This window comes from Passer montanus, unplaced genomic scaffold (assembly GCF_014805655.1).
Source record: "Passer montanus isolate IOZ18808 unplaced genomic scaffold, ASM1480565v1 scaffold95, whole genome shotgun sequence".
In the NCBI taxonomy this organism is placed as follows: domain Eukaryota; kingdom Metazoa; phylum Chordata; class Aves; order Passeriformes; family Passeridae; genus Passer; species Passer montanus.
In genome coordinates this window covers 1602514-1630268 of record NW_024374923.1, presented here as the reverse complement: position 1 = coordinate 1630268, position 27755 = coordinate 1602514, and the positions used below count along the sequence as shown (strand labels likewise).

Sequence of the window (27755 nt, the reverse complement as noted above, 5' to 3'; positions counted from 1 at the left end):
AGGCACCTGAAGTAGGAGGTTCTTGAGCTATTTGTTGTAGGGACAATGAAAAAGAAGTTGAATAATTATAAGTCCTGGGACATGGTGAAATATGCTCAAACAGGTCCATTGTTTTTTTGTTGATCACGTTGACCTTCCTACCACTCATGTGCTTCTCAACTAAAAAAGGTGTCAGTGAGGCGGAAAAAAAAAAGAAGGCTTTCAAATTACACCACAGTGGGCTTAGTTTCTGAAAAATATGAGATTTCAGAGTGAGTATTTTTGATTGTTTTGACCATTGAAGATTTTAGTTCAGTCATCCTGGCTTATAGCCACATTTATGCATTTTACATTCATTTCTGTTCACAGTGCTCAATACTGGCCCTTGTTCTTATTACTCATTACTGATTCCAAAACTTGCTGTCTCAATCAATAGCTGGTTGACTGTTACTAACAGCATCCTGTAAACTGGAAGAGTAGTTAATTCCTGGGTCCTCAAAAGGACCCAGAGTGTTACCTGGAACAGTACCTCAAATACAAATCACTGCATCACAGGAAGCACTGGGATTTTTTGGTGGTGTGAAGGGGAGGTGTGCATCCAGTTTCACTGTCACAGCTATTTTTGCACTTACAAGAGAACAGGTGCTACTACTGCTGTACAGGGGTTTTAATGCAAGGCTGCATTTGGAGCTCTAATGCTTAAACATACTGTTAACAAAGAGCTGCTGAAAACCAGACAGGGAAACCTTTTCACTCCCAGAAAGAATCAAAATACAGAGCTGGTGGAAATTCCACACTGCCATGAAATGACACATGGTAGATGGTGAGATGTTGGTCGCTTACAGCAAACAACTCCTGCTCTATTTAAAAAAGGAGTGGCCAGCTCCTGCCTCATCTTTGCTTCCTCATGTTAATCCTGGGGCTCGCAATGTTGACTTTCACGTCCCGAAATCTTGCTTCTTCAAGACTAAAAACATTCAGTCTCCCTCTCTGACCTGCACCTCCACTTTCTCCTTTTCAGGGGACTTCCAAACTGTTCTCAGCAGTTTTGGTTACTGACTTCCGAAGCAAGAGAGGTAGTACCTCACACTCTAACTATGCCTAGGGGAAATACACCATTAGGCACCTGTGCAGTTAAGTTTTTGTGTTGAGAGTTAGCAGTTGGTGAAATCCTCAGACCCTAACAGATCTGCCCATGTGCAGTCCTTTTCCCAGTGTGATACACCACTGGCTAATGTAGATTCACCTACTAAGATCTGAGGGAACCACTGTCACAGGATGATAAAATTAGCTGAACAGAAACAAACTGGTTTGTCGTGTTGGATTGAAAGTGCTGTGGATCCTCCTTACTTAGTCCAGAGACGAATTCACGGAAGTTGATGAGCAGATCTCCATTTTCATCCAGAAGCCTGAACAAGCGGGCAGCCAACGTATCTGAGTGAGTCCCACAGGCCCAGGGGAAGAGGAGGGCAAACATGCCCTTGAACTGCTCGAAGTCGATGCGGTACTGCTCCAGGTACGGCAGGCTGGGGTCGTGCCGCTCCGTGGCATTGCTGTTTCCTCCCCAGTAGCAGCTCGTCAGGTGTTCTGCCTAAACAGAAGGTAAACACCATAAGGTTGTCAGCACCTCTACAAACAACTCCTCTACAAATTGCTCTCCACGATAAAAACAATTCCAAACAACTCTTCCACATGCATTCTCAAAGCAATGCAAGTTAACAGATGCATTTCAATTTATCCAGCCCTTCCACTTCTGAAAAGGGTTCCTCCTCTAATCAGCACAAAAAAGCATCCCTCTATTAAAAAAAAACCAACCAAACAACAAAACAAAACAAAAAAGCAAAAAGAAGATGAAGCAAAACTTTTTCTGCCTTTCAAGCAGATGAAACATGAAATACCTGTTTTGGCCACAGCTGTGACTTCACAGGCTTGTTTTGCTTAGTCCCCCTCTGCACCCTCATCATGCAGTCAAGTCACAAGGCTCATGAAATCTTTATTTAATCTTTAATCATATGAAAATACCTGTTTATTTTAAATATTTTTGTAGATTCTCAAAAATAGTGACTAATGTACTGTTCTTTCAGTCTTATTGAAGTCAGTGGAGGTTCTGGAGTTGATTTTGCCAGAATCTAATTCAAAACTATTCAGAAGCTTAGAGAAAACGATCCCAGAACTGCACAGTGATTAACCAGGGAAGACTGTCTGACTTGGTCTCACTGATTTCATTGAAGACCTTCTGAAAGAAGGCACTGCAGGATTTACACAACTAAGACTTCTTATTACAGATGGGAAATTAACAGGATATAAATTCTTCATCATATTAAAAAAAATCTCTTGTTATAATGAAACAGAGTAAGAAAGTAATTTAAGACATTGTGCATGAAGGTGAACCTAACACATTTAAATGCTCACCTTTAAATTTGTGGATCTAATGGTACTTCTGTACAACCAACTTATAAAGACACATCACTATGTGGCATTAAATTCCCATTTAATGCATTAAAGCATTAACAATGGCAAAATTCAGCTACTGCTGTACACAAGTATTAACTGTCTGAGATAATAGAATAATTGTGATAAACTCCAAACCTTGGGTCAGGTAGAGAGACACATATGTTTAGTTTCTAATGACTGATCAAAAGCATCTATCTAATTTTTCACTTTACTTTTTTACCAGTATATATTTTTTTCCATGGACAAATCAATAAGTGAACTAAACCCTTCCCAATGTCTTAAAAACTGATTGAGTTTAGGAATTTTTGTATATCAATAATACAGCAGCTAATTGAAGTTTGTTTCAAGATACCCAATAATAACTGACAGACTTGACTTGGTGCTTAGCAAAGACAGAGTCCCCCATCAAAAATGAACATTTACACTTGCTGGAGGCACATGATCTTATCTCCACTTAGCTTTACCTTGAAAAGCGCGTATAGTTCCTCCAGTTCATCGATAGTGAAAGAAGTCTCTGTCACAATAGTTCGTACCTTTTGAAACACAACATTAACAATTACAGATTTGAAATCCATGTTTCACTGAAAAGTTAAGTTAAACTTCAGAAACTAACTGAACTTATTATGTGCAAAGAACATTATTTCAGTACTGACCACATTGCGCTTTGTAGTATCTTCGAGGGTTTGGATGACTTTCAGTCTTTGTTTGAATCTCATTTGTTCAATTAGATCTGCCCGGATACCTCCAAATTTCTTGAAAGAGAGAAAGTAGTACATGATTGTCTGTGTATTAATATTCAAAATATTCAGCTTGCCTTTAATTTATTAGAAAAATTAATTTAATTAGATGACGTACCACAAATGAAACTGCTGTTAACACATTTTTTAAATGCATTACAATATTACAAAGACTTTAGGAGTATATTACTAGATTTTATTTTTTCCAATAACTTATTTTAATTTGAAAGGTCTTTATTCAATTTCAAACTCTCTCATTTCAAACTGTAATCTCAGTACATAGAAACTTCTTGCTTGGCAAATCTCTGTGAATAGATTGTTTCGTAAGTCCTCCTGCAGAGTAACATTTCAGCTTGTCCTGGAATGTCTCATAATCACAACAGAAAGAGAATATTAAACTAACTGGATCTCTAATCGCTGAGACAGTACAGCAGTCCTTACATTCTGAGGATCTGAAACAAAGTAGCAAGAATGCAATGTCCACTAGGAAAATATTCTCTTTATTACCCAAGTCTTATTTTCAGAAGTTTTTTCCATAATGCACATAACAGTGTCAGGGAGCTCCTGCACATACTACAGAAGCATCATGGGGGAAAACCTATTAGGAATAATATTCCATATTTTCACATGCAGAGGAATGCCTTATCCCTAAGATTCATTTTTGTAGAAGCATTATGAGCAGAAGTTTCTTGCCATCCAAAATCCACACACTTAGGAGTGCACAGATGATCAGCAGGAACAACAACCCCAGACATCAGCTACACCACATGTAAAGCATAAAGGGGTGGCAGGACACACTTTCATACAAGATGGATTTATATTTCCAGTGCAAGTGCATCTACATGAGCAGGCATATGTGCATGTGCTGGCACATCCTTGTAAAATGAAATTAATGCTAAATGCATTTATCTATAAAGGTGTTCACCTTTATCATGTACCTAGGGAGTAAAAAGATCCTTCATGTACTTGTGAGCATGTTGCAAATAAAGAAGTCTTGACAAAAATGGAACGTAGGTAAACATTCATTAATATCAGGTATCACAGAGGTCACAAAACCTTGAAAAGACAGATCTTTTGTAGCTCTTGAGGCCACACCTATTCCAGTAATCAGTTTATTCACTGGTCTGGAGGGCCAAATAAGAAGGTCTGTTCACATCCCTAAAACTAAAGCTCACATAGTCTACAAAATAGGAAGGTTGCAGATGATTACCTTCTGGGAATGGTCCTTTGGCCATGCTAAGTTTCAAACTGTGCAAGGAGTTGTTGGAAGGATGTCACCTGTTCAAGGTCAAAACTGTATCAATCCTTTCCACAGCACAGACCTTGTCAGCTTGTTAGTTAATATGGCCAACATCCAGATACCACTGTACATACAGCTGAAATCTTGAAGGCCATTTTTTTTTCCTAACTAGCTAACAGACAAATTAAATGAGTTAAACATGTAACAGCTCTGATTATGAGTCTACACTCCACAGACAGCTAGGGAGTTATGCACAGACTTTTAAAACTGCAGTTATTATGCATTATTTCAGTCACTCCTACTATAATTATTATGACACCAGGATCTACGGCTTCTGAATTACAAATTGAATGAAAGGATAAGAGATTTCTTACTGAAAACTATTTTCAGTAAATTAAGAAAGTACTGGCAGTATAAAACACACTTCTTATGTATATTCTCTTTTTTTAAGACAATTTCTTCTTTGAAAGTAGAAAGTCTGCTCAGTATCATTGCAGAGAGGGTCCTAATCACTTATTTACCAAGCAATTCTGCATCCTTTCAACTTTCACTGCAGACTTCTCATATATGCATCTGACAGGATTACCTAGGAGCTGGACAGTGTCAGAGCATGATGGAAAGCAGGTGTTCATAAAACAATTCATATATTGTGACTTAGCCACTGCCATCAAGTTCTCAGACTCATCACATTTCCATTACAAATATCACAGGACAATCTGGAAGAGACAAGGTTTTCCCCTCTCCTTGGAGATTGTGTGTGTATGCTTGAGGGAAGGCAAAGGTCCCAAAAAAACCCATGTTTTCTTCAGCTGTAGGTCTTCCTATTATTTTTAAATTATAAACGTCTACAAGATTAAGGATAGATAGTCACCCAGCAAGCACTCTTAGCAGTTTAAGTTCTAGAAATTAACAAAAATATGCTAATTTAGTTTATATTTCATTCTTTGTAGCTGTAACAAAACTATCAGTGAATTCCCAGCCCTGATTGCACATAACTAATCAAGAAACATAACAGGTGTAACAGGTCCCCTAAAGTTTTTGAATCTGAATAGTTTACTAAAGAATTGTTAGGGTTTTTTAAAATAAATTAATTAACAGCAACTTTCTTGAAACGAATGCTCTCTTTCCAACCAGCTCCTGCTTTCCTCATGGTTCCTCAATCCCCATGGTACTTGTTTTGCCTAATTATACTGAAGTGCAGTTGGTTATTTACCAAGGATGTACAAGGTTCTGTGCTGCTGTCTGTCTTTCCCCAGAAAGACAAACTACCTCTGCATGGAGTCAGATTATTCATTTTAGAGCAGTTAAGCCAATGAAAGCAATCTTCACAATGAGGAAAATGGCAAAATGCATGGGAAACACAACTTCACATAAACACCTTCCTGACCATTCTGACATCTACCAAACATCCATCTACCCTGACACACTTAGAATACACTAAGGTCTACCTACTTCCTTATTAAATGTGGTATGTTAAAGCAAGTGGGGTTTAGGGGCATAGGAAGTGCTTTTGAGAAAGCTGTGCTATTGCTAAGTATAAATCAACTCCATGTCAATAGAAGGGAATAATGAAAATTAAAGAGAAAAAATCTTTACAGTTTTTCCTTAATTTTTATAAAATATGGGTATGTCAGTGTAACCATCAGAGATATTTTAACTGATGGCTTTTTTTTTTAATTTAAGGACAATTAAACCAGGCTGCAGATTTTAGTTGGTTTTGCAGGCTTTGTCCTGTCCTTTAATAGATATTAGTTATTACCAGCTCCTTTCACTTGAATTTTTTTTAGCTTTAGTGATAGAATATAGTGGCCCATGGTCACAATCAGCACTTTTAAGAAAATGAAAGGCAAAAGAAACAAAGTTTCAGTGATAATAGAAAAGTCTTCTGAAATCATACAGATTTCACTACTATTTCAGTTTGGAAAAGCACAAAAAAGCTTAAATGAGAATTAACTCCTTTCAAATTAAAAGTTCAGCCTTTGGTTTGTAAATCACTTTTTGGTTGTGGGCTGCTTTCCTTTGAGGCCTCAGACTTCTCTATGAAAACAGCTCCAGTTAAAAGTCTTGGTTAAAAGAAGAAGAAAGTCTAACTCCTCTTCTTTGCTCCATTTCAGGCTTCTCAGATGAGTCTGCATTTCTTTTGTGTTCTTTCTGTTTCAAGCAAAGCCAAACTAGAGTACTAAATTCCTCTGTGAAGCAGCAGTTGTGTTAGTTGGCAAGTTCCTGTTAAGAAATCTTATCCTACCTCATAGGAAGACCTGATTAGCCTGAAGATATCCACCTCAGGATAAGGCTCTACATCATCACTGAGCAGGGAGTGAAGATGAGGAATGGGAGGAAGAGTGCTGTCCTTATTGGTTACGCTGTCCAAATATCTGGTAGGGGGAAAAAAAAAAAGACAGGAGAAACCCAAGATAAATTTGTGTGCCCTCCCTCCTGAGGGTTAGCAGCATACAGGTTACATATTGATTATTACACGTAAAAGTGACTGAGCTGTTCTCTAGGAAGAGTTAAGGTTATACTACTGAAATTTATTATGAAAAAATTCCAAAGTTCCAGAAGCATCTTGAAAACTAAACATCGCTACCAAGCTCAAGAAAATCAGAGGTAACACACAGCAGCACTAGTTCTGATGAAATGATCCAAGCCACTGAAATCTGTTTGTTCAAGATCCTACCTAATTCTTCTGAGTCCAACTTAGTCTATTCCCAAAATAATTTTCCTTAACATCAAGGCTTTTTCTTAACATTTAAAAGGTAGCAGGCTGAAGTAACAAAACTCATGTAATCCACTAAGATAACAAATCAATTTAAATTTCTATAACTAGGTTTGGGAAGTTTATTTGAATGTCTTGAAAGAAGAATTCGTATCTTGTTGGTCACTTAGCATTATTTTAAAATAATATAAGGAGTACCTTATGTGAATGAAAGGAGACTACAAATATGTAAAAGATTTACATATATGGTACTGGTTTAAATTTAGTATTTCAACATAGAATACAAATCAGAAAAGCAGACCAAAAAAAACCCCAAAAACCCAAAACCACAAACACAGAGATACTTAATTTTCTGTAATAAATACCTTCCCAAGACTGTCATGGCTTCTCCATCATCTTTACAGTTAAGCAACTTGTCTACATTAGCTTCGAGGACAGCGAGTGCTAACTGAAATATCACCTTTATTCCTTCACAGAAGAAACAATCCACAACTACCACTGCACTTTCAAATGGCATTACACTGAGGAAAAGAGTGAGGAACCAGGACAGGGAGATGGTGGAGATTACACCCAAATCCTGCATGCAGTCATAAAGCTGTGGAATGTAGTCACGAGCCAACTCTTCAAAGACACCCTGATCCACCAATGCTCCTGTTGAAGATAAGTAAGGTCAAATTAATTCAGGAGCAACAGATACATTGCCATTTAGGGGAGAAAAAAAAATCTATATATTTAATGTATATAAATAAAAAACCTAAGAATATTTTGCATGGTGCTTATGCATATTTTCTCACTTTCAAATGAGTAACAGACTCCACCATACTACTGAGCTATAGATACAAATTGAACTGTAATAATTTTTTTCCTTTTTTAATTATACACTCCATAATAAATAAAAATTGAGTAATTTGGTCTAGCACTAGCAGAAGTTAAATAGTGGCTTGATATTACCATCACTAATTGGAGTAACACCTCAGCACCACCTGCTGAATGAGGCCAGGGTGACTGTGAGGGTTTAGTTTTACTTCAAGAGAACCCAGTATTGTACATTCCCATGCCACAACATCAGTGTTTTAACCAGGCCAGGAAGAATAATTTCTAAGGCTGAGTATCTCAAGTATTTGTGAGATACAGTAAAAACAGATTCCATGATAAACTGAAGTCACTCTCTTCGACATACACAAGGAAGTTCATCTGACAACAATAGCATTCTGATACTTGTGCCCTTTCACATCAGAGGTACAGGCACAAAGACTTCTACTGCAAACTGCCAAAGCTCCTGTTTCCACATTACCTTAATTGGCTAACTGGATCATTTAAAACTCAAATTTTAGCCTCCCATCTTTTCTTAAAAATCTACTTTGCTTGACCCCAATTTAGAATGCCATCTGATCCTAGGTAGGTGATAAACTATCAACAATAAAATTGCCTCTTTAGGAAATTGCCTTTATTCTCCTGAGCAAGCGGCCTCATCACTAACATACAGAGATGCATCTACCCATATATTTGTTTTTCAGTACAAATAACACCAGTTAATTTCAAAAATGTCCCCAAAGCATACCAACAACTCTTGTGTTGTAGTAGTCAGGCAGCATACGCTCGCACAGAGCCACCAGCAGCCAGAAAGCTTCCTCCTCTTTTGCATAAAGCAGGAGCACCGAAGTGACAATATTCATAGCCTAAAAGAAAAGGAAATATAATTATTCAATATCTAGCACTGTACCTGAGCAGAAAAGTGGTTAGGAAATTAGCTACATCTCTCTCTGCCGATCCCAAACTGTTCAATTACTTCCCTGTAAAAACAGCAGTGTTTTCCCAGTGCTCAAAGAAAGGCTTAAGAAAGCCTCAAGTCACAGTAAATTTTAAGGCTTTCCTTTAGTTTTGTTGTTCTTGTTTCACTGGGGCTTTCTGGTGTTTTTTGGGGGGGGTTGGTTTGTTTTGTGTTGCAGATTTTTTTTTTAAGAAATTATGATTTTTCTTCGTAATCAAGGTCTGACAGGTCTGCAAGCATCCATTATACTGCTACTGACAGTCTGCCATAGGTGCTCTTGGGGAATCTGGGACTGGTGCAGCCAAAACACCTCCCACAGCACTAGTGATGTGCCTGAATTCTCACTGTAGCTGAACCAAATCTCAAGGTTACTAATTACTGTGACAGTTTTAGGGACCAGAACCTAAATGTCTTTCTGCTGCTCCTCTGTTAAATAATCTTTAAAAATGCTGTAGCTATTACATAGTACCACATGTGTTATTAAATAATTGATGATGGTATCTATTAGAACTGCTTGCAGTTACTCAAGTTGCATTTGGAAGCCTTAACAGTCAGATATTAATCAGGCTTCTTAACACTAATGAATTTAAGTTTCTTCTTTGCAAAAGTATGTAGGAAGGCAAAAAAAGGCCCATGTGATAAACCAAAATTATAGTAAGAAAGAATGATTTAGGACCAGAAACTACAGTGACTTGAATTATGGGCATAAGAACCTCAAAACCACACACTGGGGTCAGCATTAACTCCACAGATATATGGCTGGGACTCACGATGATATCTCCCAGGATGCTTTATTTTTTGCAAAGTATTTGGGGGTTTTTTCCTTAGTTTTTTTTTGGTTATTTTCTGGTTTTGTTTCTTTTCATTGCTTTGAATGATGGCATGGCATCATTGAAAGAGGAAAGGAGGTTCTGGAGCATTATAACTAATACATTGAATAACATTTCATTATAAGATGTATAAATAAAAATTTAAGGTTGAACACAAAGTGTTTTGGTTTTGAGGTAATTTTTTGTTAATATGGAAATAACTTTTCTTCAGGGTCCATTGTCATTTTCTGTAGACAGCTCTGATATCATCTGTCCAGTTTCTAGATTTATGAGCAGAAATTATGCTTACAGAAAATATCTCTCAACATGTGCTGCCAATACTGCTGTTAGAGCAGGTCCTTGCATGACATCCCTCTGGCCTCTGCATTCCTGCCTCTCTGCAGCACTGAGGTGTGAGCTCACAGCACCATCCACACCCCAGTGTGCTTCACACAGCCAAACCCTCATGTGCATGACTGAAGAAACAGGACTGCAAGGAGAGAACTGGAACTCCAGAAACTGAAGGGTATTTAAATTACCTGACAATATCCTATGTTTGGATTTCTGAAAGCATAAGCTGTCAAGACTCTCCTTAAAGCAGCAATACCCATCTCATTCTGGAATGCAGGGTGTTCTGGAAGGGAGCGGTGCAGATCCCTCTCTATCTCTTCTGTAGCAAGATTGTATTTTCCCATCGATTTCTCCACTAGGTCCTCATAATAGCCAGGATGTGTGGTCATTTCATTAATGGCTCCTAGAGTAGGAGAACAGTATTAAAACCAGAAGAAAACAGAAGGTTTAGCAGGTACAGTACTCCAACATGATAATCTGCTCCCATTCCATTCCGAGTGTCACCAAGAACTTCGAAAGCAAATATGAAAATATTGTTTCTTTAAGGGTGATTAAAAAATTTAAAAGCATGTGCTTTGGTGATTATCAGCCCTTCCTGTCTTCTCTACAGACATTTTTATAATGAGGTTAAAATCCCTCTCAGCCAGAACAAAACAGGAGGCGTGAAGAACAAACCAACTGTGCAGTCACATGGTATCATGAGCTCCCTCTACAGCTGGCTGTGGGTTTGGTTATCCTAAATAACTCAAAACTTGTCTGTGAGGAAGCTACTTGCCCTGGGAACAGAGTAAATGCAGAGAGTATGACATGTCACCCAAAAGCAAGAGACAAAAACTCATGAGTTCTAATCCTTCTTCTGAAAATGACACTGTCATCTCGGGCAGGGCACTCAGCCTTAGGGATACCAATACATGCTCACAGAGTTTCTAAGAGATTTCACTACTGACTTTACAACTTCTCCAGAAACAAAAATCAAGTGTCAGTAGCACAATGTAATCTACATAGAAAATATGAGTTATACAATGAAAATTAATCCAAACTAGCTGTTAAAAGGACACAAAATAGAGCTCTGCATTCCTGTGCCTATATTCTGAAAACGTTTCTCTAGTGCCCAGTAGCAAAGAGAAAATGTACTATGTACTATGTACAAAATGTACTATGTACTATGACTATGTATTACCAGGGAAGAAACAGAAAACAAACTTGAAAGCATCATTAGGTCATCAGATAAAAGGCCCTCATGCTCATATCATAAGTGGAGTAGCTAGCCTGTGGTAACTATCTTGGGGAGGGTAGAGCTAAAGAAGGCATATGGTGATAGGTTATGAAAAATGTCTGAGGTAGGATTGATTTCCATATCACTAGTAATACAATTCTTCAACTTCAAAAAAAAACAACTTTAAGTGGACACAGACCTAGAGAATCTTTTATGGCACAGAACCCCAGACAAATATTTTCTCACCATTTTGTCACATAATGGAAGCACCTAATAAATGTTAGGGTAGCTTTTTTTATTTAGTATCAACAAAAACGAAAGATTATGGTTCCGTGCAACATGTCAAAAGCTTATCTGGATCCAGAAATTATTAAATAAATGGGAATTAGGCTTGCTGGTGGTTGCTGAACATCTAGAAGGTCCCTAAACTACTGGCTTTTGGTTACCGAGTGCATGTTCTGCTTTTTATGTACTCTTCCTTAATTATGTGAGCCTGTTTGAGAAAGGGCATTTGCTGGTCTGAACAGAAATCTTGTCTAAACTTATCTGGTGCCCGCTAACAATCACAGCCTTACTTTTCCCAAATATTTTCAGACACTTATTATGTGCACCTTTAATCATCTTAGAAATCCCTTCTTCCCTTATGCTTTTGCTTATACCCCACAGACACATTCAAATGAAAACCTACCTGAGAAGAGCAGCCAAAGTTCCCCTCTCATGCTTTCTGGAATGCCTTTTAGCACAAGGTCTCTTGTTTTCTCTGTGCGATACATACAGATCCCTTGGCCATATTCAGCAAAGTGAATCTTCCAGGCCTGCTCCTTCAGGAACTCCTTGGCCTAAAAGCAAAGAAAGGCAGGCATAAAGATGCAGCTTCTCTTTCTAACACTCTAACTCAACTAAAACCTTGAATGCTCAAAAGCCTGCAATATCCTAACCTTCCAAATGAGCAAAAATAACTTGGCTGAAGTCCAGTTACCTTCTTAAAGGGCTCCCTCCTCCCATTTCCTAGTTTCTATGCCAGTAGACCTTGCTGCTAAGAGAAGCAGTTATACTTAAGAGCAGGAATACAACCTCTCCTTGAATTACATCCAACTTTTCTTTCATGTAGTGAAGTTATTTGTACTGGTGAAACAACAACATTTTTTTCTACGAAAAATACTGCCTCTTCTTAACTGTTTGGCAGAATGAAATTCTTCTGGATCAGCAACATGGGTTTTAATGCAAACATAATTAAATAGCTGTCTCTGTCTCTCTGGGTGCCTCTCAGGAGACAACACGGGGTCAGCCCTGAAGGGACTGACAGCAGGGGACACTCTCTGGTGCCCCGAGGGTACTGAGGGCAGCCAGGCTGGTTGCCTTTGCAGCAGAGGAGACACTGGAGCCATCAGTAGAGGATAAAAGGTGACTCTCAGCACGGGGCAGTCCAAGGTTTATTCAGAGCTTCCCAGGGAGCCCCACACCTCAGTGTGCACCTTGCTCAGAGTAAAACAAAAGGAATCTCAAGGTTACATTTAAAGGGGGGGAGGAAACCAAAAGTAGATACATTTGCTGACCAGTAAAGGCCCTCCAGGGATGCAGTCTTAGGGATGGACATTTGGGATAGCGTATAAAATAATACTTGGGGGGCTGCCCCCTGGCCTTGGACTAATCACTCGACGACTTTGACCGAAAGTTCTGGATAGAGGGGATGGGATGCTGAGTGACTGACAGAGAGCCAGGGCAGGGATTTGGGGACGATCTCAACACAGGAAAATGGTTACACAGGTAGAGGGAGGGGGTACAAAAAGGGGTACACCATTTGGGGAAAATAAGGGGATACAAAACCAAAACCATTACAAAGTATAAAAGCACACTACAACAAATAGCTTTTTCAGTCAGGTGGAGCACTCAGAGGTGTATTTTACCAGCTTAGGGTTGAACTCCTCAGGTGACCTGCGCCGATACATTGTCATTAAAGCTTGAGTTGCTGTTGGAATACCATTATCATTGAGGTTGAATTGTCGCTCTCCCTCTGACTCAGAGCTCAGGCTTTTGTGAGGGCTGGCAGAAATTAGACTGCTTGACCTTGTAAACACCTGTAGAAAGCAGTCACAATACAGGCATAAAGATGAGCCAGAGTCTGGACTTTTTACTTCACTTTACTTTAAAATATATGCATGCTAACAGTTAACAAAAACATAAGCCAGCAAAAATTAGACCAGATTAGACCAATGAAATATCTTCCAGTTTCTCAACAGCTCTCCTGAAACACAACCAAATTCTAGAACTAGAATTGCTAGGGTAATGTTAACCCTAAGTAGCCCTAAGCAATTGAACCAGCTCCCTTGATCTGTCAACATCATAAGACTGATAGACTGTGATTTGGAAGAAAAGTATTTTGAAGAATTTTCTGACTTCTCAAACAGCTTTGAAACTGCATCACAGTAAAATCTCACGGAGCAGATCACACCAAATGCCTGAAATTGCAAGTCAGTCATGCATATCTAGACATGTAGTCATACTACAAATTGTAGTAAATGCTTACAATTAATTTGTTTTTATAATTCAGTAGGTAGAATGCTTAGATCCATTTACAGCATAAGTTCCAGCACTATACATGCTCTGGTATACAGCAACACGGTAATTATACCTCACCATAACAAAGCAAGCAGAAAAATTCTTTTAAGACACACATGGCAAACAGGGTAGGGCTCCTCAGGAGAGTACTAATGTATGGCTTAGGACAGACTTGGAATGTGTGATCCACCACAAAAACCCCTTCTACTTTGATATCTGAATTACTGTACTTTGCTGGGTTTAACAGAACTCATGAGGTTGTTATATGATCTGAATTTCATACATAAAAGCTGGAATTCAGCAGAAGGCTTGACATTCAAAATGCCTAACTGTATCTAATTATAACTTTTAAGACCTATTTACTTTGCACACATATCTAAGAAGGTAGTTCAGAATAGGGTCATGTGATGTTCAGAACAGGGCTGATTTTTTCCTGTTAGGTCAAATGTTCCAAAGTTCACAAGCAGTGCACATGCAAACCTGCTCAGCTCAGACATTGTTTTCAGAAGAATCAAAAGATGTGATTTAGCAGCTAAAGTCTTGAATAAAAGGAGTTTCATGCCAACTGATAATTTCTTCAAATTATTAAAATTCCAGAATTACACTTGAGTTGGACAAGTAAATAGATATTAAAAGTACTATTCAATTAAACAGTTAACTATGACACTTTCCAGCAAGACACATGGTAATTTCAGAATCTGATAGCAAGAATTAGAGTAGCTCTTCCTCAGCAATGATGATTTCTCTGAGGTTTAACATGGATAGATATCCTAACTGACAAATTTTAACACTTCAAGTCAAAGGCATTAACACAAAAAAGGTCACATTTCTGTACCTAAAGGTTAGCTTTGCAAAAAATCTTAAAGGTGTTTCCTCTCCCCACATCAGTTAAAATCCTCTTCTAGTAAATTATTCATGTTCCTTCACATACCTCATCATCCGAGCTGATGTAGCTTCCAGAAATATTTTTGTCCAAATATATTTTTGAAGTGGTTTGTTGCAGAAAGTCTGAGATCCTCTGTACAAGGAAGTCTCTGTCTTTCAAGTTGGCAAAGAGGAATGTCATTCTGTTTTTTGTGCTGATTGACAGTGGGCTGGGCAGCACACTGGAGCTGTCTGCCTTTTCCACTATTGTCACCTAGGAAGAAACAGTTGCTACACCTTAAGATCTTTAGTTAATCAACTAAAAAACCTTCTTAGTACAATAAACCCATGCTCCTTCCACCCTTATATCAAATCCCTATGGACACCCCTTTGCCAGAAAACATGGTTTTCATAAAAGGGCTTAAAGCCTGAAAGATAAAGGCTGTAATCCCTCAAAAAACTGGTTTCAATACATATTCCACCAAAACTCCCCTGATTTTCTTAATGAAAACTGACTTGCTGCATTCAGAATAGAAAGTAGGACAAATAATTTTGCTAGGACTTCGACTTTTGCTCCTTTAACCCTTTTAAAAACAGCTATCAATGGTAAGACATGAGCACTACAATATTGATAGCTCTAGCTAAATGGACAGGATAAACATTTTTCATGCTTTCTCTTTGAAGACTTAAAGACTGGTGCACTGCTCAGAGGCTAAACCACTTCTCTATTCTCCCCACTTCCTTTTATTTTTCTGTTAACTACAAATCTACTAGTTACTTGTTTACTTAAAGGACTTCACTAATAGCACATTAAAGTTAGCTAAAAAGGGTTCCCAATGTTTCCTGTTCCACTTAAAAGCTGTTTGAGTGCCATCAGCACACAATACAGACAGTTCTAAAGGCACAGGACAGACATTATTAAAGCAAGCTTAATTATAGCTCTGCTATAATGAGACCTGATATCCATTTATTTCCTATTCAATAGAGACACACATATATCTGAAGTGCTTTGTCTTGGGGAGGGCACCTGCTGAAGGTGCAGTGAGCAGTGCAGTCAGCCACTGAAAAACATCTTTCTCCTTCATAATTTCTTGTCTCATCTGTCAAAACACCTCCAGGATATTACAGAACACTGGAATTGACTTATGGTTTAACACAAAGCTTTAATTAGATAGAAAGCTTTCCTTTAATTACTAAAGGTACTGATCAGATGTTCTGAGGACTGCCACTACTCCCCTGGTTGACTGTTCTCCTTGCTGGTGCTGAGACTTGGAGCTGTTCAAACAGAAGCACTTATTCCTTCACCTACTTCTGTCTCTTAAAGCTTTAGAGCTGCCCTGAATCCCATGCTGCTGTGACTGTGGCTATCAAAAGCAGTTGCTGAATCTGCATTCAGGAAAAGAGGTCCTGTTAAATGAAGACTTTGACTCCTCCTCCACCACTTTACCTACAGGACTGCCATTCCCTTTGATTTTCAGACAAACAGTGCAACCACAATTGAATGTCTCACCCCAAATAACCAAAGTAGTTGCAACAAGCCACTGAGAAGCTGTATTTCAAAATTTCTGAACATGTACTTGTTTTACTCTTAATGATTTGCAGGGGAGAACACTGCCATGAAATATTACCTGGTTCTTCAGTCAAGCCTAACTGTCCTTGCTTACATCAGCTTTACCACAATTTACCACAATTTTCTATTAACCCACAAATTAAGTCAACCATAAAAAAACTCCCCAACATAATTATTTTTTATTGGATCAAACAAACTATTCTTACTGATAATCTGCTTTAAGTAAACAGCTTTAAAAAGGGAAACACACCAATTTGAAAAATACAGACAAAATATTTTCCACATACAAGAATAAACAATTACCAGTCTGTAAGAGGCAACTCAAAACTTGAGGATTATGAATAATTTTACATCCGAAAAAAGCAAATCTTATTTGACAGATTCTTGAACAGAATTTCCACTTATCCAATCTAGGAGGTTTTACCCTCCACTCCCCACTATGAGGCACAAAAAACGTAAAATTGGGCTGTGAATCAGAATACAAATGATGAGAGAGGAAGGGTTATGAAAACTGATGGAAAAAATTCCATGTGAGCTTTAGTAGCATGAATCGTGAACTAAGATACACAGTCATTAAATATTACTTAGAACACATCAGTATGGCATGCTCACAAGAGATTAAAAGGATGAAAAGAGGCTTTTCTCCAAAAGGAACCAAAAAATAGTAAAAAAACCCCACCAAAATAAAAAAGTTCAAAGCTAGGCTGAAATATCTAATAAGACACTGCTTTATTACCTGCCCTATAAATTAAAAAATACAAGTATTTACCTCTCGAAGAGGGATAATAAGGCTGCACAAGTTCTCTTCTTTACTAGTAAAGCAAATGTAGTTTGTAGAAACAAACATCTGACCCAAAATATGCATTTTGTTGAAAGGAGTCCAAAGAGTACAGTCTGTGTGTCCATCTAATTTCTCATCCTTGGGAAGTCGGAACAATGCACGGTATCTCTCGCTCTTTGCTCTGGCATCAAGATCCCTAAAAAAACCCACAGAAAGATTGTCTTGGCTTAAGGGATATATTAATGCATTTTAAGATGTATTTTATGCAAATCATTGCAAGTTACCTGCAACACATAACTCAGCCAAGCAAGGAGTACACAGCAAAAAGTTGGAAATAATTTGCCTATAGTAGAGATACAGTCTTCACTTTTGGAAGGTTCTAAAACTACACAAAAAAAAAGTCAGCCATGAAGGACTCAGACATTCATCCTTACTTCTCAGAGAGGAAAGACTGAGTGAGCTTTCCATATTCAGCCACTTCTGAGAATACATACAGTGAATCCACTTTTTGCTAATAATAATAAAAAATGCTTCTTTTAGGCTTTTTTATTAACATTAGAGAATTCTTAAGGTTAGAGTTTGGTAACAATTTCAAGACTTACTCTTGATAATGTATTCAGTGCAAAACACTCAACAGTAAGGACAAACAAAAGTGATATAATGCATGTCAGATGTCACTAAATAATGAGAAATATAAACAAGGACTGGATATAATTCTGTAAGGTACACTAACATGAACAACATATGAAGAAAAAATGAAAAAGAAACTAACAAACTGAAGTGCCATATAAAAGGAGAAGAAATATTTTCCAGATAACTTTTCATCCCTTAGAATTTTATGTTAATTGTTGTATCGCTTTTACCTAAACTGTATTCCAGATAGAATTAATAATCTAGATTCTAATTTCTCAATTCCAGTGATAAGACCAAGTATGAATGCTAGGCACAGTTCTTAACAACACATTAATCACTTTATTACCATCCCATACAGACATAAAATGGCCTTACAACAGATACCAAACTGTGGCCAGTGTCAGGAGATACACTAAAGAGCTTCTGAACAAATGAGCATTTGGCTCAAGAAAGTTTAATTTTGCAACATGCTCACATTCAGGTGTTTTCCATTTCCTATTCAACAAGATACAAGGTAATTATATTTGAATAATTATTCACATTTTGCCACTGTTGTAATCAATCATTCCTTTAGGAGTAACAGTAAATGGCCACAACATTAGAAAACTTTTGGACAAAATCCTGCAAGTAAAAGGACTGAGGAAGGAACAGAGGAGTAAGAGCTGATGCTACCTACCGTTTTAGAGCAGATACTTTCTTGGGGGATTTCTTTTTCAGTTTGGGTAATGACCTGTCTTGTTCAAATCCTTCATTGTCCAAAAGCTGTCGCATAGCTATATTGGCAAGCTGTTCCATTAGTTTAAATGTCTCACTGATATTAAGGAATACTGAGAAGAAATGTTCACTTGACCTTGTGCTCACTTTGATCATATCAGGGAAGAGCAGTGTAGCATTCTTCTCAAGCTGAGTGATATCAACCCAACGGATTACTAGCTTTGCTGAACAGGAGCAAACAAAAAACAAGATTCAGTACAAAAATGAGCATATTCAGGAGCTTTTAGCTTCTTTTTCCTATAAAATGCATTCAACTAACTTTTTCTAGCATCCTGAAAAGTTGGGAGCACAGCATAAATAGATCAAGTATGTACAAACAAAACACTATCACCTGACAAACAGGAGATAAAAGAGTTTAAATATAATTTACTTCATTTACAGAACACCACATAAGCATTACAAAGCTAACATGACATATCATTGTCACTGCACTTGCTCAAACTCTGATGTCCTCTTTTCCTATGGAAGCAAAGAAACACAGTCTAAACACATCAGACAGGCTTGTATTATTTTTATACAGTAAAAAGTTTCAAATATTTCAGCCATGACAGAACCTAAGCTTTTCTCCCAACACCAATACAGGTAGTGTCCTTAAAGCAGGGGCTAAATCCCAAGACTGATCCATTGCCCATAACAAAATACTGCTGAATTGTTCACCTCCACTATGCTTTGAATTAACTCTCTATAGAGCAGAATGATTGCATCTACACTATGCTATTCTTTATTCTGGGTCTACTCTGAAACCTTTCTGATGTTCTGGTGTTGAACAAATGTAGATGTGTCATTTAAGGTTGCAAAGTCTGCCAGAGTAGTACTTGAGGATTGTGTAAGAGCAGAAGAGAAAGACAGAATTGGTGTGATCTTGTCCCTATTCCCTTTTGGGCATAGCTTCTGAGGTGAATCATGTCCCTAGACAATGCCAAGTACTGTTTTACAGGGAACTACTTTGAGAAAGACCAAACAAACAAGGGAACAAGCACATAGTTAAGCAGTGTGACAAATCAGGGAATTGCTCCCTGCTCCTCTTTTCCTCAGTAGTGTCTTTGTACCCTCAGTGAGCAGTAGTGAAAAGTAGCAAGCTACAGGAGATTTCCTAACCATTTTTAGATGCACAAATTACCATTCCACTGAAAACGTACCTTCCCTGCCCATGAGAAAAGAGTAAAAGCAAAGGTGATTAATGCTGAGATACACCCAGCCCTGACGGGGAACCTTTCCCTTCCAGTAACTGCAGGAGTAGTAGTTCACTAATTTTTCTTCCTCTGGCATCCCAAACAGCTTGTGAAATTTCACTATGGCTTCCTTGAATTTTTCAGTGTCCTCATCCTCTTTGATGCCATTGATCTTGTTGTACTCAGCAATGATGCCCTGGTAGGGAATAAAAAGAACACATCCTGTTAGTGGGCTATCAGATATCCTAATTCCCATTGCTATCCAGGCCACAGGGCACTACAGTTATTGCAATGCCAAGGAAGTCGCTCAGTGAGCTCCTATTGTTCTGCTCACTCGTTGGCTTATGTAGTTATTTACTTTATTCAAGGATTTCTTTTTGAAGATCTTACTCCCTACTGTTCCTATGTCAGAGCAACCAAACACCAGCCACTTGCCAGAACTTTGTTTTAAATTAACCAGCCTAACTCAAATACTCCTAACACCCTGTGAAGCACCTTGATCTGCAGTATTTTCCTCTTCCTCCTTCCTGAGGACGCAGACATAGCATTTCACATGAAATTTTTCTGAAGGGAAGGAAAAAAGTAAAAGGGAGAAAAGGAACTGCTGTTCTTTAGGGAAAATTTTGTATTACTTCTCTACGACCCCTTTTATTGGACCTTCAGCCCAGAAGAAGAGCTAAGGGTTGGGGGGGAAGGGGAGAAAGAAGAAAAAAAATCTTCAATTAGATTTACTAATAAGATGCAAAAAAAAAAATTCCCACTTTCAGGTGCAGATGACCCTCATGAAATTTGAAGAGGCAACAGGTGAAAAGATGTTTTTTTGATATTTTTAAAGACTATGGTTCCTTCTGTTCTATACTGAAGCTCTGTTTTATTTGCTTATTTTCCCAATCTCCTTTACAATAATCTCTATTTTCTCTTATATACAAGTTATAAAATTTTTAGCCTTTTTTGTGACTTTTTTCCTTCAACTTGCTCCATATTTACATGAACAGCAGAGTATAACACAGAGAAACATTGCTCACATTTAGTATTCATCCAACTTTAAGAAGTAACAATTTTTTTAAGGATTATATTTCAAAACACAGATGTCTTCATATATAAGGTATTTCCATGACCATCTATAGCATTCATACCTGATTCAATGTGGAAACACAGGCAACTGTGGGATTTGTAAGAGAGCTGATTTACTATACGAAATGTTAAAAGAGGAATGAGACAAAGCCAATACTTTGAACACATACCAGCAAATACAGCAATTTTTCTTACAATCTTTGAACAAAGTATGCATTTTTAGATAATTCTTAGTATAAAAAAAGTACTTTTTGCCAGTATAGTTATTATCTGACCTATAAAGAGAAAAAGAAATTCTGAGAAAGCCAACACTCCCACTTCCCACCAAGCAAACAAATCAATGAGACAGCAACCCTAACACCTATATGAAGTGTAAATGCCAATACTACAGGATTTAACTATACAGAAGAGGGGGAGGAGACATTATGAGTGCATAAAAAAAAATTAAAATTAAGCCTTGCAATAGAAAAACAGACAACTGTCACAGTTTAAGACAGTGCAATTAATTTTAGAACTTACAATGCCTTAAGCCCTGCCTATATTTATATGGGTTTTTTAAAAATCACTTCTCTAAGCTACTTGCACTATTCCCAGTTTCCCTGCTTTTTACACACATATTGCTACTTAGCATTAGGTAGTCCTTCAAAAAGGCAGAGCAGCCTGGGGACTACCAGCTCCAATTTGTTTCAAAATCACATCACTTCTCTTTCCCCAGTCACATTTATCACTAACAACATTTGCAGTAATTAATACACTACCTGTATTTTTCCTCTGACAAATGTATTTATGTCATTCTCATTTTCAAAGATTGAAAGAGTTTGCAACAAATTCTGTTCCAGCCATTCCCAGTGTTCAGTGATTTCCTTCCTCGAGCAACCTATATAAAAAACAAACAAACCAAAAGTCACAAAAAAATAATTCACTAGTGACAATGTCCCTTTAATCACAAACAAAAAACTCTAAGAAAACTTTGAAGTAAGTGGAGATGCAATATTTCACTAGATGCTGTCCTTCTGGAAATTCCAAAATTTTCTCCCATTTGTATTTAATTTAACAACTCTAATAACGGCAACAGAATGCAACATTCTGTGCAACTTCCAGGGGAATGTCACAATTCTGCTTGTAGTACAGATACATAAATCATGTTGCAGAACAGCCTACATATGTTATCAATATTTCAGAACCACAAATGATCACCACCGCTGCTTCTCCTTAAAACTACTTGATGCAACCAGACCTTTCTAGAACTCAGGAGGTGGTCTGAACACTATTTTACCTCTTGTTGGCTTTAACACTGCTGTAAAAAGCAATGATTAAATGCATGAGCTATGTATATAAAACTAAACTGTCATCAGAAAAATCGCTTAGCTTGTAAGAGCAGTGACAAGCAGTGCAGACACACTATCATGATGAACTATTTCTTAAAGCTATCTCTTTCTGGTATGGTTCATGAATTATTTTTCATCACTTTTTCTGAAACTGCTTTGGCCGATTATTCTCAACCCATAACAATACATCTCCTTTTTTCCCCCACTGCTTTTTGTCTCCATTATCTCACTATTTACTCTCCCAGTCTCCCCTACAGCACATCACACAATCAGCCCAAAACCTACACCTCAGTTCTCAACAATTCATCATGACAGGTCTTCCTCTTTGCTTTGTTCAGGGCTAAAATACATACTTGCTGCAATGTTTTGAACTACAGGTTATTTTATCGCTGTTACTGGAAAGTTTTTACCTATCTTAGCACATTAAAAGTAATTCCCCATTTTACCAACATTGGCCTTTTAGGTAAATTAAGCAATAACTGACTCTCAGGAAAGGGGAAGAAACCAAATTTAACAGTTAAAACACTGCACTTCAAAATACAGAGCCCTCAAGACTGGCAAGAAATAAAAATGAAAATAGCTACAACATAGCAACTTGCATGAAAATGCATATAGTTACCACTACCACAAAAAAACCCTACAGCAGTTCTATACCTGAAAAACACACAAAGCCACTGTAAAAAGAATTAACTATAGGTGGAGAAGGATCTAAAAAAGTTGTTCAGTTCCAAAAAGAATTTAGATATAGCACCATTTTCACCTTAAACTGAGCATATCACACTGGGAGGGACACTGGCATGGGACACAGAAGTGCTACTACAATATGAAAAGCTGATTGTGTACACCATTTTGCATTCCTAGACCATCAATTGTTCTTGAAAAGTAAATAACAATTCTCCTGTATAACTGTGACATCTTTAACGCAACCCTGCACTGGAAAAAGGGTGCTAACAAGACTTCTCTCCAGAACTATAAGGCTTCAGATTCACCAGCCAGAATCCTCACATAGCCTAGAGCAGCAGAGTTAATATCCAAGAAAATTCACATCCAAATCTGTCTAAATTTAGAGCAGACAAACCCCCCTGGATTACCTTCATCCTCCGAATACTCTTGCACTGAGCAAGACCAAATGTCATGAACAAATCATGAAACAATCACATTTCTTTGAGTCACTCTGTACAGCCACTTACTGAAGATGGAGATTATTTCTTTATTGAAGGCAGAGAAAAAGACAAATTTCTGTAAAAACAGGTTACAAGTACCAAATATCCAGCAGTCTAACCTTAGAGAACAGGGAGGGACAGTGCAGAACAAATTAGAGTTGCATAGCTAAATGCAGCCAAAGCCCTTAGTAACCTTAGTTACTTAGTATAATTTTAACAACCCTTGATCAGTTCAGAAGGAATTGCTTTACTTGCAAGTTCATAAAATAACCACAGCACAGAGCCTTAGGGAACACTGGGCTGCTCAGCTTCAAGACTGCATAAATAAATTATTTCCTCTCTGTAAAATTTTACCTCCCTACAAAATCCACACCATTCCCCTTAAGTCACAAGACTACACTAATGCAGACTTTTAATTTAACTAAAACAACTAAACTATCAACCAGGTATTATGAGACTAAACATTTAAGACACACTTCACAAAATGGAATCACAGACATATAAATTAACTACATTAGCAACTTCAATTAGGGCTAAGATTCATAATTGAAGTGTATGTTTATTAACACTAGCTTGAAATGAAGACAGAGTACTTCTACATAAAAGCCACAATATTTTGCTCAGAAGAAAATCAAAATTCTCACCGCTCAGCAGAACCATAAATTTCTACATGTATGATACATTTATTTATTCTAGGGCTGTAACTCATAACTATTCCTTCCATTTTATTCCCTTGCTTATCTTGAGAACACACTGCAGGTATAAAATTAGTATTTATCTATAGGTGTCTTGCAAAAAAAATCTAAAGAGAAGTCACATGGCCTATTTCTAAAGTCTTAAAAATAATTTCTGAATATATGCACAGTATAAGGGTCTTGGAAGAAACATTACTTTGTTGGGAGCTTTGTGATATACTATTTTCTTTGAAAGGGAGTCTGCAAATGGCAAGAAAACTTGTGTCCTCAGCTGCCCCCTTTCAAGTTTATGGGATGGAGGTGGTTACCAATTGCTGGGGGGAATGGGCTGGAGACAAAGAGACCACTCACCCAGACGCTCATGTGGCAACACACAGAGATTATTCTCCAGCCCTTCCTTATAAAGGGCATTTGAACAACCTGGTCTGGATATTTCCATTGGTCTGATCCCTACACCCCTTCAGGTTCTGGCCAGTGAAATGCCTGCAGCCTTGGGAGAGATGGATTGGGTGAGGCCCCTGCCAGTCAACCCAGGGGCTGGTAAATTCACACAGTACCAGCCAGCTTGTACTGTGATATGTGGCAACAGCTGTGCACTGACATCTGGATGGAAATAAACAAACATACAGGCAAGTACTTTTACCATTCTTTCTCTTCTGAGATCCATGCAAAGCTGACACGCGTTACTTACAGTCACAGCAGAGTAGGTGACAGTAAAAAGCTTGTTAAATGCAGGTTTGGGAACAACCTTCATAATATTGACAACTTTGTTAATATCTGGTTTTAGTATTAGCTGCCATCAAAGGTAAATTATGTTATATGAATTTTAAAATCTTCAGGGAGTTGGTACTAAAAGGTGTAGAGGGGAAAAAGGTTGTTTGAACTGATGCCTTCTTTCAGATCTGATACTATCAAAATAGTAAGAAATACTTGTGCTAATAACAGCTATTAGCAAAACTTACTGTTGGATTCAGAAGGTGACACAGATTTGATATCACCTTTTGATACAAATGAGAAGCTTGACTAGGCCAATATTCAGGCAGCAATCAATTTATTAATTCATATGGTAAAGAGCTGGGTACAGTGGGGGAAATTTTCCCTCCAACTGCACGCCAATAGTTGGGGCTTACAGATATTTATAGGGGTTTTCATAAAATTTCTCAGCAGTTTCTATTCCAAATTTTCACGTCACAATTCTATACACTATTGTGATTTAGTTTTTCTCAGGATGTATCCCAGAAAGGAGTATCCCCAGATGGTGGGGTCCAGCTTCCAAAAGAAGAAAGAAGTCTCCCAGCTGGTGAGGTCCAGATTCCAGATGTGGGTTCACCTTTTAGCTGCAAGGACTATAAATCTCATAACAGTGATGTCCAGCTTCCCTTGGTCGAAACTATCAATCCTTGAGTTGATGTTCATCTTCCTTTCCAAAGCTGCTTTTCACCGTTTTGTTAAGGCGTCGAGATAAGCATGTTTCCTTTTCATATGTTCTAAAGCTATATTTTCAAAGATCCTTACTACAAGCAATACTCTAAAATTATACTTCAAAAGGTTATTATTGCAAAACTCTTTAAGGCTTAGCTACAAACAGAAAGTTCCTGTCAAACAGCAACACCCTTAAAGCTTTAATTCGAATGCTCCTAAATCAACTTAAGACTTTTAAAGGTTAATTGCAAACAAAGGATAGGTTCAAAGGCCTTCTTCCATGCTTTACTTCCTCAATTATTATTATAATTTGTCTTCATAACTGTCCCATGGTCATTCTCCACACATATCACAATCAAAAATACACACGTTGCCTGTATGTACCTGACACGAAACACAGCTTTGTATTTCACACTTTGCCAGACACAGAAATCATATGCTCCTAAGAACAGAGCCTTGTTTGAACTAAAATTATTAGATCTGTAGCAAACCTTCATCTGTTCTTCCTTCTCTTTCCTTCCCAAGAGGGTATTTGTCTGGAGAAAAAGTCATCCAAATAATCTAAATGTCAAATTTCATTGGCAGAATGGGCGCTAATGAAGTGGCACAGTTAGTGGAGAAGAAACCTACAGCATCATTAACCAGTATTTTTGAACGTCAAGCAGCAGTGGGGGTGCTGGAGGTTACCAGGCCATTAGAGATGATAGGCATGTATGCACTTCTCATTTGTTCTCTCTTCTCAGTTCTCTCCCAAATTAACAGAGTTTTGGCTGCTGCCAAACACTTTGTTGCCAGTGAAACTTTTGAGCTGGAGGAGCTGCACTGAAAAGCTTTCATTTGTCAAGACTGAAAAGCAATACCATCAAACCAGTTATATGACCTGGCAAGCTTGGCCAATCAAAGCTAAATGACCTGCATCTTCTGCATTGAACTGCAGACACTATTTTCAGAGACAGCAGACAAAACCATAGACTAACTCCATTCTGTTTTATGTTACTTGTAACAGGTACCTAACCACAGAAATAAACATTTAGTACAGCATCTGATACACACAGAAATCCTATTTAATGTACAAAAATATAAACTCAATTGTTTTCACTACTATAATGACAAAAGGAGCAGTCTTAGTGATAGGTCTGTCCAAGGTGGAGCATTAAAGACCAAAACTCTTAAAAGTTGTTGCACCTGTGTAAGAACATACATTCTGTAGTTAACTTTAACCTACTACCATCTTGCTGAATTCTAAGTACATCATACAAAGAAGACCACACACTGAAATAAACATCCAGGAGGCAGGGCATCCCTGGGATCTAGAAGGTGTTTATCCTGGAGGAGACAGGAAATGTCTCACTGTTTGCTATTCAGTATTTATGTGAGTACTGCACTTTCTTCCTGGTTACCATTGCAAGGGAAGTCTGGTGCCCTGACTGAGTAACTGGGGTGCTATAGTCCAGGTACTGCTCCCATCATTCTCTTTAGAGACACCCCACTGCCCAGGAATGCTGCACTTTAGAAGTGCTGTAGGAGTGAGCCCGGGGCATAAAGAACAGCATGCAAGGAGGGCGAATTGGTACTGCTGGTCTGGGGACACCTTTGGGAGAAGAAAAGTGGGAAATAGATGTTTCATCCCTGCTCCACGGCCATTTCTGGTTTCATTCAGTCATTATGCTTAAAATCCTCCCGCCCCCCTGCCCTGGCATTCAAAGTCTGACTAGCAGAAACTCTGGTGCCACTGAATTTTACCACTACAGCAGGTCTTCATTCTGACCCATTTATTTGTCCTGACGTGACTGTGCTCAGCAGGAAGGATGCTCTCTTATTATGTTATGTGACACAGTATCCAGGGAGAATAAAAATCCACATCAGTGTATTTGCCCTTACCACATGCAATGGTCCAGTAGACCAAGGAGTCTGGTGCTTGGTAGAGGATTCGGTATGGTGCCACTCTGGCACTGGAGTCCAACACAACATCAAGAGTACCCACAAGGAGACCTGTAGAAGAGGAATTTCTGATGAACACACAGTGATGGAAAATTCAAGATCCCATAGGAGAAGGCTCTGCAGCGCCTCCCCACTCCATTTCACCCTCCACAGCAAAATGCAGATCTACATATTCGCCCTCACACTTGTTGTCTCAGGCTGTAAAGAGGAAGAGTGATTTAACAGGGAAACATCTTCAGCTTAAACAATACTTCAACTCCTAATGTACATCCACGTAATGTACTTTGACATAAAGACAGGCAAACAGAAACAAAACAGAAGGTAGTTGTGTTATATAATCATGTTTAAAAGTTATTTAGTTATTTCCTGTGTTTCATATGCTGCTGGAACCCTGAGCAGTAAAAAACCTACCAACTACAAACCCTCCTCCAACACCAACAAGAAATCCCAGACAATACATCCCAGAAGGGGTCAAAACTAGAATGTCAGCTAGGTAAAACTAAAGA

At 38.1% G+C, this 27755-nt stretch overlaps 2 protein-coding genes across 2 annotated transcripts in view; one reads left to right on the top strand and one right to left on the bottom strand.

Moving 5' to 3' along the window:
- The window catches only part of SCOC (short coiled-coil protein), a 702416-nt gene that overhangs the window by 105160 nt on the left and 569501 nt on the right, over positions 1-27755 (top strand). The gene's annotated exons all lie outside the window — the stretch shown is intronic.
- The window catches only part of TBC1D9 (TBC1 domain family member 9), a 48346-nt gene that overhangs the window by 7278 nt on the left and 13313 nt on the right, over positions 1-27755 (bottom strand). Inside the window, exons 2-16 of the mRNA XM_039696119.1 lie at positions 27190-27300; positions 21459-21577; positions 19594-19822; positions 18357-18618; positions 17036-17243; positions 14764-14970; positions 13181-13351; positions 11962-12112; positions 10246-10460; positions 8688-8805; positions 7492-7777; positions 6656-6785; positions 3087-3185; positions 2898-2966; positions 1330-1570 (exon numbers count right to left, since the gene is read on the bottom strand). Of these exons, the coding sequence (XP_039552053.1) occupies positions 1330-1570; positions 2898-2966; positions 3087-3185; positions 6656-6785; positions 7492-7777; positions 8688-8805; positions 10246-10460; positions 11962-12112; positions 13181-13351; positions 14764-14970; positions 17036-17243; positions 18357-18618; positions 19594-19822; positions 21459-21577; positions 27190-27300 (2616 nt within the window). The remainder of the gene's footprint in view (positions 1-1329; positions 1571-2897; positions 2967-3086; positions 3186-6655; positions 6786-7491; positions 7778-8687; positions 8806-10245; positions 10461-11961; positions 12113-13180; positions 13352-14763; positions 14971-17035; positions 17244-18356; positions 18619-19593; positions 19823-21458; positions 21578-27189; positions 27301-27755) is intronic.